Below are 18,579 nucleotides of genomic sequence, written 5' to 3'. Positions count from 1 at the left end.
TTCTGAACGAGGTGACGTCAAACACGTACGTCAGGACTATAAACGGGCCAGTAGCCAATAGCTTTCGTCTCTTAGTTTATTCTGAGCATTCTTGGCACTTTGTCCGTCGGAATTGTCTACACACACGATCGGAATTTATGCAATCAGATTTTGTTGTCGGAAAATTTTAGATCCTACTCTCAACTTTGTGCGTTGGAAAATCCGACGGAAAAAGTCAGATGGAGCCCACCCACACACGGTCGGATTTTCCGACAACTTGATCCGATCGCACACTGCAGAGTGCATGAGCATCATGGGAAATGTAGTTCCAAAACATCTGGGGTGCCAAGGTTCACCATCACTGTTCTAGGGGAATGCTTGTCAAATTCTAACTAAGCCTAAATCTACTTCCACCACCATTCTAAGACTATTCTATATACCCTCTGAAAGAAATGAGGGCTACTTATTTCTGAAGCCCCTCCACTCTGGTCACATTATCAGGTCCTAGTGGCGGGTTCAGTGTAGAGGAGGGGACAATGGCTGCAGAGCCTGGGCGAGGATGTCGCCCATAGACTTACTATGGGGCATTCATTGTCAGCTGTCTCTCCTCTACACTGAAGCCGCTGGGACCCAATAATGTGACCAGACTGGAATTACACTTAAAACTATTTTGGAGGTTACAAAAAAAAAGGCTTTACTCTTAATATTTTTTTTTTTTTTTTGTAGCCAGGACCGTGCTGGAATTTTTTGGCATTTTTCTGCTTTAAGCCTCAGTTCTAAAAACGCTCAAAAAGACAAATCCCATTCATTTCAATAGCCCCTGTTCACAGCTGAGCGTTCTGTCACCTGAAGCAAAATGTCGTCACTCAAAGTACACAAGCTTTTTTTTTTTTTTTTTTTGGCAGATTGCAGGCGTTTTCTGCTTTTTACATTGGTGACCTTTTGACCTGCACAAAATCAGGCAAAAATCGCACGACTTTCTGCCTGAAAACAATACGCTCAGGTGTAAATGCAGCCTTAGGGATTTATTTAGGGAATTTTTTTACCTTAATGCAGAGAATGCATTAGGTTAACCACATGCCAACCAGCGCACGCATATCTACGTCGGCAGAATGGCACAGATAGGGAAATGGGCGTACAGGTACGTCCCTTTTAAATTTCCTGCCGTGCCACCCGTGAGTCCGATCGTGGGTTCCGCAGAGTCTCGCCGCGGGGATACCCGCGATTGCCTCACGGGGGAGGAAGAACGGGGGAGATGTTAAAGTAAACAAGCATGCCTAGTGACAGTGTCACTGATCTCTGCTCCGTGTGATCGGAGCAGTTCATTGACATCTCATAGACCGCCATGCCCCCCACAGTTAAACAGCTCCTAGAACACACTTAACCCCTACACTGCCACCTAGTGGTTAACCCCTTCACTGCCAGTGTCATTTACACAGGAATCGGTGCATTTGTATAACACTGATTGCTGTATAAATGATAATGGCCCCAAAAATATGTCAATAATGTCGTAGTCACAATAAAAATCGCTGCCATAAAACTATCCCCTATTTTGTAAACGCTATAACTTTTGCACAAACCAATCGCTTATAAATGTTTTTTTTTATATATTTTTGGGAGATTATTATAGCAAAATGTAAAAAATTTGTTTTTGTTTTTTCCAAAATTGTCGTTTTTTTTGTTTTATAGTGCAACAAAATAAAAACCGCAGGGGTGATCAAATACAACCAAAAGAAAGCTCTATTTGTGGGAAAAAAGAAAGTCAATTTTGTTTGGGAGCCACGTCGCATGACCGCTCAATTGTCAGTTAAATCGACGCAGTGGCGAATCGCAAAAAGTGCTCTGGTCAGGAAGGGGGTAAAATCTTCCGGGGCTGAAGCGGTTAAGTTGATATGTCCATATTGAGTGACTGTTTAGGTTATATTTAGCGCTGCACTTTTTTAATTTCATTTATTTACACAAGTTCTGTTGGATTGTAGTGCTGGCTGCTACTGTCATAATATAGCGCAGCCATTTTTGTGCAATTTTTCTATATTGATTTTCATTGATATGTGCACAGTTGAAGCAATTTATTTTCTGCCCTTATTGACTTTAAGTGAGATTATTTTTCTTTTATATTTCAGAATGTTATGGACCAGTTCAACCCCGGATTAAGGAATCTGGTTAATTTGGGAAGAAATTATGAAAAAACAGTATCTGGTAAGTTTCAAAACGTATTTAAAATATATGGAAATACAAAAATTCACATTCCTAATATGTGTCTGCTGTACAATGTACTTGGATGAAAAAGTATCCTGTCTTTTTTTTTTTTTTTGTTTTTTTTGTATCATTCCCTTTGTGTGACATCCTTGTGTTCCTACCAGTACCTCTACTTTCCTATTAAAAACTGACCACACTAAGCAGGAGAGAACATGGTTAGTTCTCTAGCTCTGCTTGTAACTCGGCCTGCTCTCTACCAATGATCGGGCTTGTCCCAACCTGCACAGCCATTCACTGGGAAGATCAGTGTGATGCTGTTTCTCCTCCCCACGCCTCTCTGAGTTCCCTATGACTTGGTGAAGAAAGCTAATGAAGAGTGCAATGGTGGTGATGTGCACCTTGCACGACTCATTTTTCCCAGAATGATGTGCGTTCTGTAGGATTTTCAGAATTTCAGGAGATTTAAGTTAGGGTGTACTGTTACATTTTCAGAGGTCTTATTGTGCATAATGGACAAGAAAGTACTTCATATAGCAGAGTTCGATGTTTGGATAAAGGATTGGTGCAAAGCGGAAGATTACTCAAGTAATAACATAAAATGGCAATGAAGGGAGAGGTTTTGATTATGGGTGACTTCAGCATGCCTGACATTAACTGGAATTCTCAAACTGGTATTACAAGTAGGAGCAGGGATGTAATGTAAGCACTGAATGGGGTTTCTCTAAAACATTTAGTAAACAAACCAACCCGAGGTGACAATATTCTAGACCTAGTACTGACAAATGGGGATCGACTCTGGTGAGGTGGGAGAAAATTTGTGTTCTAGGGATTACCAATGTTTATGGTTTGACATTAAAACAAGAACTGAAAAATCATATACAAAAACACACGTTTTCAATTTCAAAAAGACAATTTTTTCAGAAATGGAGAAATTTAAAGAAAAAAAAAGAAAGGTTGGAGTAAAATTACAGGAGTACCGGTAAGTAATCAGTGGGCACTGCTAAAGCCTACCATCCTGGAGGCAACTAGATTACATGTCAGGCAAGTTAGTAAGAATAAAAGGAGTAAAAAAAACAATATGGTTCACTAAAGACGTAAGCAGGATAGTAAAAGGAAACAAAGTGTAGATGACCGAGAAGAGTATAAAAAATAGACAAAAGGAGGCCAAACACATCCGTGCTGCCAAGGCACAGAAAGAGGAGGAAATTGCTAAAGAACGCCTTGAAGGAAGGTGAAACACGTTGACTTAGTTTCCGGCTGAGAGTCCTAACGATGTCACTTCCGGTAGCTCTGAAATGCAAGCTGGTTACGGAGTTTACTGCTAGGATTCCTTGCAATACACATGTCTGTTTTTATTAGATTATCCTGTAAGTACAAATCTTTTATGGTGCAATAAACACCGATCATGCAGTACTTCACTACTGGCCCCTTTTTTCCTCTGTTTCGAGTATGGTGTACATCCTGGATTACATCTGAGAATTTTGCTGGGGAACTTCCCTATTGAACACTCGCAACCCGCTATCCCTTTATCAAGCTTATCTGACCTCCAGACTGAATAACTGGGAGTTCGTTATTTTTGGTGGGTAGGGATACATGAGGGGTGTGTGACACTTCACAGCACGAGTTTATTTGGAGCACGTCAGCACTTCTGAGTAGATTGGGCACAAGAGCACTTTAATTTATGGACATTTGTTGTTTTCATTATTTTGTTGTTTGAACCAGTTGCGATATTTGCCCAGTTTTAAAGCTCTGTATTTTGTTTACAAGCCTTGAAAATCGCTGTTCACAAATGCTCTCTATCCAATCTGACAGAGTTTGAGCTATTTTGCAAAGAATGGGTATCATTCTAGATGTGCAAAGCTGGTAGAGACATCCCCAAAAAGACTCGCAACTGTAATTGCAGCAAAAGGTGGTACTACCAAGTATTGATTTAGGGGGGCTGAAGAAAAATGCACACCACACTTTTCACATATTTGTAAAAAAAAATTGAAAACCATTTATCATTTCCCTTGCACTTTACAATTATGTGCCACTTTGTGTTGGTCTATCACATAAAATCCCTTTGTTTTTGGTTGTAACAATGCAAAATTTCAAAGGGGTATGAATACTTTTTCAAGGCATTGTATATTGAGGGAGACCTGGATGCAGCAAACCATTTAAACAATTGCTTCTGTTCAGTCGTCTCAGAAATAAATTAGGAGAATCATATTGGTTCCAGTAGTGATGGTTCATTTTCAGGATTTCTGGAGACAGAGGTAGAAGAGGAACTGGCTCAGTGAAGATTATTAAAGCAATGGGGCCTGATGGTATTCATCCCAGAGTTCTAAGAAATTATCCAAAGTTTTCCCCTCAAAAGGGGCTGCACTTTATAGGCATGAACTGTGAGACTTACAAATAATTGTAAAAAAGTATAAAGTATTTTTATTTTAACAATGTATCAAAGAAATAATAGATATTCAAAACCTAGAATGTTGTTTCCTTCATACAATCATATTATTTAAAACAATGTGTACATATTATCTTTCTGAAGGCATAGTGTTCTCTAACTGAATCGTAATAAACACATGCATTCAAAAATACATATATGAAACGGATGGATAAATTATGTGCATTCATTCGATGTAGCCTACGCGTTACGGAGTCTTATTGTATTCCTTCTTCAGGGATAATTCGTTATGCACGTTTGTTTTTGAAAAGGCAATCTAAAATATAAAAAAAGAGACACATGTATACACATTACCAATGCAGAAGGGGGGAGGAGGAAGAGGAGACATGCCTGCATTACAAATATACTTACATGTACATCTAAAGCACCAGATTAGACCATGCAAGAAGCCGGCCGATGACACAAGCAAGCAAAATAAATAACTGCAACTCAGGATACAAGAAAGATGGGGGAAAAAAAGAAAAGAAAACGAAGAAAAAGACCATCTGCTGTAAGGGGTAGATGCGTTCCGAGGGTCCCCTAGATGCGAATTGGGACCGCGATTGTGAATAAAAATATTCCACTAAATCAAATATACAATATCTATCCTGATTTTGGTATATATAATATTGTAAGTATCGCTAACAAAAATAAAAAAAGGGAAAAGAAAATACCTTTTAAAGTGGAACTGTGTATCATATAAAGGGGCAAATGCACTCGGAAGGGGTTTGAGTTGCTGAGTAAGTTTACTCATATATTTTTTGGTAGCCCAGCGCGTTTACAGATTCAAAAAGTGGAATGCACCTCTAACACAATTGGATAATGTGCTTATCCAAAAAAGTCCTCCGTCTGTAAAAGACAGATCAATTGTCTTAGTAAACACAGAGACCAAATCAATTATATGGTCTCATAATCATTGTTAACACGCAAAAATTTCCAAACAAGAAAAATTATTTTGTGTTGTCTTTACCTTAGTCCAAACTGCCAACGTGTTGCCCCATCACTGACCACAGCACTATGAATGGCTAAATTACCTGCTATTTATATGGTTCAGGATGACCAAACTACCTCCTCCCAGGAGGTGCAAGTGATAATAATCACCTGCCACTACCTATTCTGCTGACAAGCGCGGCCCCCCGGGTGCACGGCACAAACCCCCTGCCCATATCAAAGATGGCAACGTGAGAGTGATGTCATGCGTCACGCTTCCACCGACATGCGTGCGCAGTAAGCCTCCAGTTTGCCGATGACGACGGGAGGGAGGCGGAACGATGGACGGACCACATTTCCCATACTGCACAGCGCCAACACAACAAGCTGACAGCTGCGGTATCGTGCGCATAGGCTAAAAGTTGGGCATGGCTGGAAAACAGACAGCCTAAAAGTGAGGCCGACACATGCCCAAAAAGCAGGCAGACCGCAGAAAAAGCCAAACGGGCATAAAGAAATCTTTGAGGCATAGTTGTTGGACCATTAGGCCTCTTTCACACTTGTTCAACTTGTCCTGAGACTTGGGACTGCAAAGTCGCATGACAAGTCATACCCCATGATTTTCAATACCATTCATATCTGTGCGACTTCTAAGTTGTCCCTGTACTACTTTGGTCTGACTGATGCGAGTTGAGGTCTATAGACCTCAAGTTTACACAGGCTGAGATTGCATCTAAATCGCATCCTTGAAATCGCGACCAAGTCACGGCAGTGTATAATGGGCCTTAATGGATCTTTTTAATCAATCACTTCTAACAGGAGATGTTCCCCATGACTTGTGGACAGCTAATATTGTACCTATCCACAAGAAGCAGCAAGGTAGAGCTGACGATTACAGGCCAATGAGTTTAACATCAATTGCAGTCAAGTTAACCGATTCCCGACTGGCTCATGACTATTTATTGGGTCAGAATATCTCCCCTGCGTGAAATCCCATACCCATACAGGGTTTGCTTTAGGAGCCGCCAGAGGGCGTGCCCGCTGCATGGGTATTTGTGTGTGTAAACACACAAATCCCTGTGCTGTCAGAGGAGACGTTTGTTCAAAGTATGAACAGCGATGTGTCTCCTCTTCTACTCAGTCCAATCCCCATACAGTTATAACACACGTTTAACCCCTTGATCGCCCCCTGGTGTTAACCCCTTCCCTACCAGTGACATTTACACAGTAATTGGAGCATTTTTACAGCACTGATTGCTGTATAAATAAATGTCAATGGTCCCAAAAATGTGTCGAGTGTGCGATCTGTCCATCGCAATGTCACAATACCGCTAAAAATCACAGATCACCACCATTACTAGTTAAAAAAAATTTTTATAATAATTAAAAATTCTATAACGTTTGCGCAAAACAATCAATATACCCTTAAGGCAATTTTCTTTTTTTACCAAAAATATGTAGAAGAATATATATTGGCCTAAACTGATGAAGACATTTTTTTAAAAACATTTTGGGGATATTTATTATAGCAAAAACTAAAAAATATTTATTTTTTTCAAAATTTACGCTTTTTTGTTTATAGCATAAAAAATAAAAAAACAGAGGTGCTCAAATAACACTAAAAGCTCCATTTGTGGGGGGAAAATAAGGCCGCAAATTTCCTTTGGGTACAGCATTGGATGACCATGCAATTACCAGTTAAAGCGATGCAGTGCCAAATTGTAAAAAGTGCTCTGGTCAGGAAGGGGGTAAAACCTTCCGGGGCTGAATTGGTTAATGGAATCACTCCTGAAAAGGAGGATCAGCGATCGCTTACAAATAAACAACTTGCTGGACGCAAAGCAGCATGGCGTTACTGAGCGTACATCATGCCAATCTAATCTGATTTAATTTTTTGACTATATTGCTAGCGAAGCACTGTCATGTCGGCCTAAAATTGTGTTTGGCATTTTGCAGATAAACTAAAAGGTGCACCGAAAATGCACACGATTATACAGTTTAGGAGATATTTACCTGAAGACAGCCACCGCTGTCTACGGCGCATGTGCCGTAGACGGCGGCACGCAGGCGCACTGGGTAAGCCGCAGATCGCGACGATATGCTGCGAGTGTCGGCTCCCGTGCGCATGCGTGGGAGTAACGTCATTGCTGCTCTGGCGAATCACAGCGCCAGAGCAGCCAGACCCACCGAGAAGATGGATGCTCCAGACTACAGGGGACAGCGGTGACTTTGCTGGCTCCTGTGTCAGGTAAGTGACACATAATGGACTACTATGCGATGTATAGTAGTCCATTATGCTTTACCTTTGCAGGGAATCAAAGAGGAAGTAAATCCATCAGGGTTTACTTCCTCTTGAATAACGTTACACTACCTTGGTACCTTGGTGTAACACCAGTTGCTTTTTGTTTCTCATCCTAACAATGCAACTTGTTAACTATTACTACTATTATACCAACACTTTTCTTTTCTTGCATCAGGTGACACAGAGCCATAGTAATGACTATGTGGGTTATATCGGACCATCAGGTGCTAGACACTGGCACGTGCCTTCTCTGCAGGATTTAGCAGGAACAGAAGGAGGTGATTCTGGTGGCCTCAGGCGGTTCCCAGAAGATCTTAATTTATCGAGATCATAAAGATGGCAGTAGGAGTCCTTTGGACTCTGCCATTATAGCCAGACCTTCTTGCACAAGGTCCGGTATTTCATCCAATTTTACGAACAAGGAGTTTAACAGGTTTGACTGTTGAATCCCACTCTATAAAAGATTGAGGGTGATCTCCTTCAGTAGTGTCTGCTTTGACTATTGCCAGGAAGCCGGCTTCCAGAATCACTTACTATAGAATCTGGAAGGCATAGGTTTCTTGGTATGGATCCAGGGGTTGGCACCCCAAGAACTATGTCAATAGGCAGGATTCCTGCATATGGGATCTGAAATGACGCTGCCCTTGACTTTTATCAGGAGCCAGATCCAGGCTGTGCCGGTCTTTTCCTATGGCCTCTTGCTTCCCACTCCTGGTGCGTAGCTTATTCAGGGGCTAACAACGGTTTATTCCCCTTATCAGGGCACCTCTAAATCCTTAGGATTTAAGATTGGTCTTATCGGCTTTGTTAATTCAGCCATTTGAATCTTACGAGAAATTCTCTTGGTTCTTTGACAAAGATTTTTTTTTTTGCTTGCCATTTCGTCTACTAGAAGAGTATCAGAACGGCTCTGTCTTGTAAGAGCCATATTTCATCATGAATAAGGATGAGGTGGTTTTATGTCCTCATCCTGAATTCTTACCAAAAGTGGTAACAGGTTTTCATTTAAACCACAATATTATTCTTCCTCCTTTCTCCTTAGAAGCCTTAATCTGGGGAACAGAAAGCAATACATTCTCTTGATGTAGTAAGAGCGATCAGAATCTATTTAAAGGTGACCGCTCAGGTTCGCAAAACACAGGTTTTGTTTGTACTGCCAGATGGTTCAAGATATGGACAGGCAGCGTCAAGATCCACTATTTTCTAAATGGATTTGTCAAGTGATTGTTTAAGCTTCAGCTTAAGGCTGGGTTCACACTGAAGCGATGCGGGAACGCCGCAAATCCGCGGCGTTTTCCTGCATCGCATGCCTCCTGCCGGCAGTTCACACTGCCCTATGCGGACTGCTGGGAGTGTCGGTGAAATGTTAATGACACCCCCAGATCAGTTCGCATATCGCAGTGCGATCTGCAAACTCGGACAGGAATCGGATCGCATGGTGTGAACACCCATGCGATCCGATTCTGCTGCAGACCAAAAAAAGGGTCCCGTGCGAGTTTGCGGCGGGTGCGATGCAAATTCAGCCATACTATCTGTATGGCTGAACTCGCATCGCACAGAGATCGGATGTGATTTGCAGTGCGGTGCGAATCACATCCGGTTCTCCCTGCGGCAGCGGTGTGAACCCAGCCTAAAGAAGAAAATAATTCTTTCTCATATTAAGAGCACACTCATCCAGGGCGATTAGTGGCTCTTGGGTGGTGCATCATCAGGCCTCTATGGCTCAGATCTGTAAGACTGCAACTTGGTCTTTGGTTCAGACGTTTATCCGATTTTATCAAATCGATATTAAAGGTCATGAGGAGATTGCCTTTGGGCACAGCATATACTGCAGGCTGCAGTATGAGTCCTCTGGCCTCCTGTTTCCTTGATTCTGTCCCCCCCCCCCCCTTCAGTTGCCATTGCTATGGGACATCCCACATAGATATTACTATGGCTCTGTGTCCCCTGATGTAAGAAAAGAAAATAGGATTTTTATAACAGCTTACCTGTAGAATCCTTTTCTTTGATGTACATCAGGGGACACAGAGGTCCCTCCCTTCTTCTTATACACTTGTATTGCTTGGCTACAAAATCGAGGACTCCCAGTAGTGGGAGGGGTTATATCGGGGAAGTTCACGCCTTAAGGGGTGTGCCAGTGTCCAGCACCTGATGGTCCGATATAACCCACATAGTTATTACTATGGCTCTGTGTCCCCTGATGTACATCAAAGAAAAGGATTTTACAGGTAAGCTGTTATAAAAATCCTATTTTTTTACACTATAAATATGATTATTCGTTAAAATAACTCAGAATCCCTGGATACCCAATGATTGGATTAACCCAGCATTAGAAACTTGCTCTATGCTTTGCATATCTGCCAACAGTATTGCCACGTGACACCATGTATCTGGAATATTCTGTTTGCATATTTTTGTTTACTATATGTATTTGTTTATTAACCCAATCACTTCCATAGTAACAGTCTGGCTGCACAAGGTTCATACAATGGATTGGAAGTATTGGTTTTCTTCTGTTACTTTATACCAGTGTTTTTCCCTGGTTTCTTCCGGTTTTGCATGTAGTATGTCTGGCCTTGGTTAATTTCCTTTGATTTGACTGGAGCAGTGATCTAAATGGCTTAGAGAACATTTGTGCAGCATGAAAAAGGATGTGATCCTCTTAGAATTAAATTATTTTCTGCTGTCATTTGCTAAAAAATTAGATCTGATCCTCATCAGTCACAACAATAGATGAAAACACAATGCACTTAAAGTGGATGTAAACCCACTCTTGTCCTTTCTAAACTACTGCAATATTGGTTATCTAGAAGGATATACATGCCTCCTGCATGTATACTTATCTGTCAAATGTCTCCCCTCTGTCTGCTATGAGACCTGAAAAGCTGCAGATTTTGTGGGTGGGTCTGTTTTCCGGGGCTCAGTGGGTGGAGTCGTGATGTCAGTAGACTCCCCACCCACCTCTACACTCCCCTTATCAACCTGCATTTTCTCCTGTGTATTTCTTAGCCCTTGTACACACGATCAGACATTCCGACGGATTTTGTTGTCGGATTTTGTCCAACGGATTTTGTCCTAAACTGGTCCTAAACCTACACACGGTCAGATGAAGTTGTCGGAAAATCCGAACGTTCGAAACGTGGTGACGTTATTTAGTTAATACAGGACTACGTTCAGGCTAGTAGCCAATAGCTTTGGTCTAGGAATTTGATTTGAGCATGCGTGGCACTTTGTCCGATCGGAATTCTCTACAAACGATCGGACGAAGTACGATTGGATCATGTTGTCGGAAAATTTTATAGCCCAGCTCTAAAACTTTGTTGGTCGGATATTCCGATGGAAACAGTCCGATGGAACCCACACATGCTCGGATTATCCGACAACCTGGTCCGATCGGACATTTTCCGTCGGAATGTCCGACCGTGTGTACAAGGGCTTACACTGAACTTCTGCTATGATCACTAACATCCAGTAAAAAGACAGAAAAGTCCCCACATGACTTCAGCATGCCAAATCATGCTGAGGTGTGGAACAGCCAATCCTTGCAGAGCTGCTGAAGAAAGGGGAGTGGGGGTGGGAATTAAAAAATAAAGCATGTCTTAGGCTAGTGCACAAGATTTGTAAATCATCTGTCAATCACAGCAAGGGGGAAGAACAGACAAAGATTTCAGTTTTATTTCACTGAAAAAAGATATGAGGATTGCTCAGAGCTGGATTAACTTTGTGGCAAGACTGGGAACAGCTGATCTGAAATCCCCATACTCTATATTGTGACAGACAAAAAAAATTTAACATTTTCGGGTTTACACCCACTTTAAAGCAGAGTTCCAGCCACATGATAAAATATTATTATTATTTTTTTTAATCCATCGGTTACTATCATATTATGCTAATGTTGCATTCGTTAGGCTGGTAGTGAGCGACACTTTTGTTAGTATTTTATTTAAAACCCTACCTTATATTCCCCCTGCTGTTGCATTCCCATCTTGCTTAGAGGCAGGCAGAGCCCACAAGCATAAACTTCTGGGTTTACAGTGCTGCTGAATAACCAGCATGCACTACCCATTCTCATGCATGCGCAGTAAGCGCAGATCGGCGCTGCCCACTAACTCCTGGGAAGAAATGATACACATCTCTCAGGAGCCCTATCGAGCACAGGCGCCAAGGGAAATGACGTAAATCACTGCATAGCTGAAGAGGCAGAATACAGAGCAGATACCCAACAGGTACTCCCCACTTCCAAGCGTTCCCTTGGAAGATTTTTTTATTTTTTTATTTTTATTTGATTACTTTTTATTGCCATTTTAAACACCAATAAAAAAAGAACAGAAAATATATTTCACCATTTTAGCTCTTGCAAAAAGGTACATTTTAAAAAAAATTAACAATTCAAACAACAAATATGTTATTTAAATATTATCTCTGCTTATAGAGCAATTTTTCAGTTTTACCAAAACAACAAAAATTAGGAGAAAAATGGAAAAGAAGGAAGGGAGAGAAGAAGAAAAGGGGGGGGGGGGGGGGCAAATGCCAATACACTGCAACTAATTCCAGACCTGGGATTACAAATAGCAAGAATATTAAACTTCTATTGCACCATATCTATCCAAATAATAAATCATCTAACAATTATATATCATTAGAATACTATATCATCAGGGATCTAATATCATATTATATATATTTTTTTATTTTATTTTTTTTACTTTTTATTCTTTTATTATTATTGGATATAAAGAAAAAGGTGAAAATACAGCGTGCCAACCTCAAAAGTGAGCAGCCAACACAACAATAAGACTAATTGTAAACTAATATGTGGATAAATGTGTAGCACTAATCATGTATATTAACCGCAAAAGCCTAACCAAAATGTCAATTTGGAGGCTACAAAATCTAAAAATACAGTGATATGTCATTCATAAGAAGGAGTATATATAGTCAAAATAACTGAAAAAATAGGCGTATAAATGCAGGTGAAGAAACCAAATGTGATTTGAGTTGCAGAAAATGGCATTGAATTATATACAGAGTAGATAATCAGTGTCAACACTGTGCAATATTTATGATATATAAAAATGAACCTCTATATTGAATATAAACCATATGGGCATACCGTATATACTCGAGTATAGGCCGACCCGAGTATAAGCCGAGGCCCCCAATTTACCCCCAAAAAACTGGGAAACCTATTGACTCGTGTATAAGCCGAGGGTGAGATATGCCTGTCCATCCCTGTGTGTGTGTCCATCCATCCATCCATCCCTGTGTGTGTGTCCATCCATCCATCCATCCCTGTGTGTGTGTGTGTCCATCCATCCATCCATCCCTGTGTGTGTGTGTGTGTGTCCATCCATCCATCCATCCCTGTGTGTGTGTCCGTCCATCCATCCATCCATCCATCCCTGTGTGTGTGTCCGTCCATCCATCCATCCATCCATCCCTGTGTGTGTGTCCATCCGTGTGTGTGTGTGTGTGTGTGTGTGTGTGTGTGTGTGTGTGGCCTTGTGTGTCCAGCCTACCTGTGTCCCCAGCCTCCGTCCGGTCCCGAGCCTCCGTCCGGTCCCGTCCCGTCCCGAGCCGAGCCTCCGTCCGGTCCGGTCCCGTCCCGTCCCGAGACTCCGTCCGGTCCCGTCCCGTCCCGAGCCGAGCCGAGCCTCCGTCCGGTCCCGTCCCAGGATCACCGCTCTTCGTCGGCGCCCATTTTCCTGTTCAAATGCCGCGCCTCCCTGTCTGTGATAGGCGGAACACAATTTCCCAGCAGTCTGTGTTCCGCCTATCACGGCCATCCTTTCATCCTCGTCCGTAGTACGAGGATGAGCGGATGTCCGTGATAGGCGGAACACAGGCTGCTGGGAAATTCAGTGTTCCGCCTATCACAGGCGAAGGCGGAGCCGGAGGCGCGGCTTTTGAATTAGAATAGAATGGCCGCTGTCTGTCTGCTCGACACGCTGATCGAGCAGGCAGACAGCGATGACTCGAGTATAAGCCGAGGGGGGCACTTTCAGCCTCAAAAAAGAGGCTGAAAATCTCGGCTTATACTCGAGTATATACGGTAATCTAAAATATAAAGTTCATATTGCAGACACAATTAATGTATACAGTCAAGAGTGTACCACTGGAGTGTACCAGGGGCGACTGACATTTTGGTTAGGCGTTTGTGATTAATAGACATCATTAGCGCTACACATTATTATTGGATATGATTTATAGCAGAAAGTAAATTTATATATATATTTTTTTCTTTCCATAATTTTCTTTTTTTTTGTTTAGTGCATAAGATGACTTAACAGTGGTTGGCTCAAATCATCTCACACTGTTTTTACACCTATATCTCTGGCATTCCCCAATCCTTCTCTTATCACAAACATAACACAGGAGCTTTGGTCGGCAACAGAGAGGCCACTAAACGTTGCTGTGGAATAGCTGGGTAAAGGGGGGGATTTGCTAGAAATCCAAGTCAGAAACAAAGACACTTTTTCCTAGAGCAGTGAAAGGATTTCATTGCTCCGGCTGCTGGCTGGAAATAGATATGCATGAAATATTCATGTGTCATTTTTTTTATATTTTACCTGACCGCTTATGTATACAAATTGTTATACGCTCAGTTTCTGCATTCATTCCTTTTGGGTTTTATATTTTTAAAATGGAAAAGAGTCAGTTTATTCTGCCAAGAAGTGTCCTTAAGGCTTGAAAGCGTAGCCATGTGCAGAGAGCATAGTATCTGGATCTAAGTGAAGTTATCCTAAATAATTAAGACCTTGTGTGCTGCTCAAATGTAGCAGGTTGAAATTTGATGTGGTGTATCGAATACAGAAGCAGTTTAGATAGATTAAGCGTGCGTTGCCGCCTGGACTTTCTAAAATACCATTGTGCAGATTCCTACCTACTGCCTAGAAGGTTCATCATGAAGATTTACTATGAGCTATTGGCTGTCAAGATGTGTTGCAATAAAATACACCCAGTGGCTTTTCTGTATTTTAATAATCAAACTTTCTAGTGAACATCCTAAAACCAACAGGGAATGAACTATTGTTTCTGATCATATTTCACACGAGTTAATACCGAACCTTTAGGCCCCTTTCATGCTGGGGCGGGAGCGTCATCTGTGGTAAAACTGCGCAATTTTTAGCGCTACTTTACCATCATTATAGCGGAGTTTTTCGCCCACTAGCGGGGTGGGATTTACCCCCCCCCCGCTATCGGCCGAGAGAGGGTTAGAACGACCGCAAAGAGCGGCCGCAGCAGCGCTTTGCCAGCGGTATAGCCGCGCTGCCCCATTGATTTCAATGGGCAGGAGCGGTATATACACAGCTCCTTCACTGCTCTAAAGATGCTGCTAACAAAACTTTTTTTTACCGTCCTGTCATCGCACCGCTCACACTGGAGACGCAGCAGCGGCTCTTTCAGGGCGCTTTGCTGGCGTTATTTTTAGCGCTGTAGGGCCTGCAAAGCGACCCAGTGTGAAAGGTGTCATAAAGAGGACCGGTACTATGCAAACTGCCAAGAAGACAAGCAAAGAAGGAATCATTGCAGAATTGCCTGTGGGCTCCCTGAAGTTGATCTTTTTTATTCATTACTGACATGCAACACCTTGTTCCACAGAATGTGCTACTTGGTACAAGCAGGCCTTGTCTCGTGTCACAGCTACTTTCTAAAGACTTTTGATCTGAGGATTGATGGGGAAATAATCTAGAAGCAATAGGAGAGGTGAAAGAAGCACAGACTCATAGAATGAATGAAGCAGGTCCTCATGTAGAGCTTCATTTGTAGCATGATGAAATGGTGAAAGGAGAGTTGTGACGCCATCGAATCTCTCACTCAAAATCCGGTGGGACTAACAAAGGTAACGGTGCCTTAGATGTCCCACTGCAGATGTACAGCTTCGGGGCTACAGAACAGGAGCCATTTTAGGAAATGTACTGCTATTTTTCACAAGGAATTCAAAGCAAAAAGTTTTATCGGGGTTCTGCTTACTGTGGCACCAAAGGGGTTAATCCTGCAGTTTGTGTAAAAGGGACATTTGACACAGTCTTCTGACACCGTCTTCTCTGATCCTCTCCTCCTCAGAGTCCCCAATCCATCTCCTGACAGTGCAGTGCCTTGGGGGGCACATGCTCAGCTTGGGGAGTATTGCTAGAAAGTTTTCTTTTTCTTTTTTGGGACTGTGCATGTGATCAGCATGGTCCAGATAGAGGGTCAAGGGTCATGCAGTCTCATAGAACAGTTGAAAGAGAATGAAAATGCCTCCTACAAGCTTTAACCAGTGCTTGGCAGGACGCTGATAGAAGTCACAAGACTGCTAAATTCTGCTGATGAGAAAAGGTATTTAGCAGTTTATATTTACAAAAATAATTGCATTTCCATGTTCTGTGTACTGTGGGAAACCGGATATAGTGAATGCAGGGTCCTGGGTTTAGTAACACTTAAGTTTGAACCTCTTTCTCTCCATTTTTTGGTTCTTTATCTTCCAGTGTCCCCTTGGTCTACGCTGCCCCTTTCTATACATTACAGGTGGTGTTCTTTGCATGAGGTATCAGTATTGCTCCGTTTTTGTTATGCACATTGAATAATGTTGACAGTACAGGAATGAGCTGTGCATATTTTGATTTTATCATTGTACCTTTCTATTACTTCATTAAGTATGTCATGACAACACACAATCCAGTTTTATAATCCTTAAAAAAAAAATTAACCATTTTAAACACTGCTACCGTGTTTCCCCGATAGTAAGACACCCCCGATTGTAAGATGTATCGGGAGTTTCAGAGGGGTCGGCTAATATAAGCCGTACCCCGAAAGTAAGACATATGTCTTACTTTCGGGGAAACACGGGGGTATTGCCGCCTCCAGTGACGTACTAAGAGTGGGGCGGGGGGTGCGGGCCGCACCGGGTGCCACACCCTGGGGGGGGGGCGCCAGGCCAGCGCCCTCCCCCTCCGACTGAAGAGACAGCGCCGTTTTGATCAGTCTAGGGCAGCGGCTGTCACTCACAGCCGAGCAGAGTGAAGCCGCCTCCCCCTCCTCTTGTATGGCTACACAGTGCTGTGTATGGAGGAGGAGGAGGAGGGGGAGGCGGCTTCAGTGAAGCCGCCTCCCCCTCCTTCTCCTTCATGGACAGCACTGTGTAGCCATACAAGAGGAGGGGGAGGTGGCTTCACTCTGCTCGGCTGTGAGTGACAGCCGCTGCCCGAGACTGATCAGAACGGCGCGACGCAACCACAGAGAAGGGGATTATTGTGCCAGGTCCCGGATCACTGCCGACAGGTGTCACTGGCTCTGTGTCCTCCCGGGAAAAGGTCAGTGCTGGTCATACAGAGAGAGACCAAGGAGGGGGAGGGGGGTGTGAAGAGATTCTCTGCAGCTCTTATTATGTAACCGCAAGATGCAGCTGAGGAGGACTACAAGTCCCAACATACCGGGCTGTGTGGGCTTACAGTTCTCCTCTGCTGAGCATAGCAGCTTTGTATGCTTGGACTTGTAGTCCTCCATAGTGCAGCCTTGCATGCTGGGACTTGTAGGCCTCCTCTGTAGTACAGTGCAGCCTTGCATGCTGGGACTTGTAGTCCTCTGTAATGCAGTGCAGCCTTGCTTGCTGGGACTTGTAGTCCTCTTCTGTAGCGCATAAAATGCATATACACTAAAAAAACACATTTTACACCGTTTTTTTAGCTGTCAGTGCCCCTTTAACTGCGGGATGCGGACGGTTAGAGCGGGATGAGCGGAGGGATGTGGAGGCCGCGGGAGCAGCAGTAATGTTTTCCGTGGTCCATCAGGACCATGGACAACATACAAAAACACGCTGTGTGGGATACTGTATGGGGCTGTAACCCTATGGGAGACTGTGATACGGAACCACAAGCAGTGCTTATACCGTATGCTATATTTTAGCCCGTAGACATGAGCGCTTCCGGTTCCAGTGGTAAAAGGAAGAGTTACACCGTGGAGTATAAAAAAGCGATTGTTGAAGAATCTTGGGGCAAAAATGTAGTGCAGTTCTGCAAGGAGAAAATGTTGGATCACCGACTGGTCCAAAAATGGCGTGCAGAATACACTAACCTGAGTGAAAAAGTGGAGAGCGGAATGGCTAAAAAGCGCAAGATTGGATGTGGTAGGCAACCAATGTATACAGAGCTGGAAAGCCTGGTCTCTGAGAGACAGGAGAGCAAAGGCATTGGTGGTGACCAGGGCTCAGATTCAGGAATATGCCCTTGCAGTGTCGCCACAGTTTGACATTTCCCCTGAACAATTCAAGGCATCACAGCACTGGGTGGATAACTTTCTTGAACGCAATGACCTGTCTTTGAGAAGATCCACAACCCTCTTTAGATTGGAAGATGCTGAGATTGTTAAACGTGCATTAGCCTACAAGAAGTTTGTGGATGACATTGACTTCTCTAAATACAGTCTTTGCAACATGATCGCCATGGATGAAACTGCCGTGTTCATGGGCCAAGCAGCTCAAACCACCATTGATCAACGAGGTGCCTCCTCAGTGTACGTTCCCTCCACCGCTTATGAAAGTGCACGTGTCACCTGCATTTTGACGATTCGTCTGGATGGCACTAAAGCAACACCGCTACTCATTGCAAAGGGCAAGAAGGAGAAGATTGAGCGGGTTTCTGGCATTTATGTGCTGGAAACTGAAAAAGCCTGGGCCACACAAGATGTTATAAGAAAGTGGCTTGATTTAATGCTGCCGCTTGTAATGCACGGGAACAAAAGAGGGATGCTGATCTGGGATGCA

At 43.0% G+C, this 18,579-nt stretch overlaps 1 protein-coding gene across 1 annotated transcript in view; it reads left to right on the top strand.

Moving 5' to 3' along the window:
* BAIAP2L1 (BAR/IMD domain containing adaptor protein 2 like 1) overlaps positions 1-18,579 on the top strand; it is a 166,314-nt gene that overhangs the window by 56,248 nt on the left and 91,487 nt on the right. The window contains exon 2 of the mRNA XM_077449044.1: positions 2,103-2,178. Within this exon, the coding sequence (XP_077305170.1) occupies positions 2,103-2,178 (76 nt within the window). The remainder of the gene's footprint in view (positions 1-2,102; positions 2,179-18,579) is intronic.

Source organism: Lithobates pipiens, unplaced genomic scaffold (assembly GCF_037356315.1).
Source record: "Lithobates pipiens isolate NorthernLeopardFrog02 unplaced genomic scaffold, aLitPip1_a1.2 Scaffold_22, whole genome shotgun sequence".
NCBI lineage: Eukaryota > Metazoa > Chordata > Amphibia > Anura > Ranidae > Lithobates > Lithobates pipiens.
The sequence above is the reverse complement of the archived record's forward strand: the minus strand, read 5'-3'. Positions and strand labels throughout refer to the sequence as shown.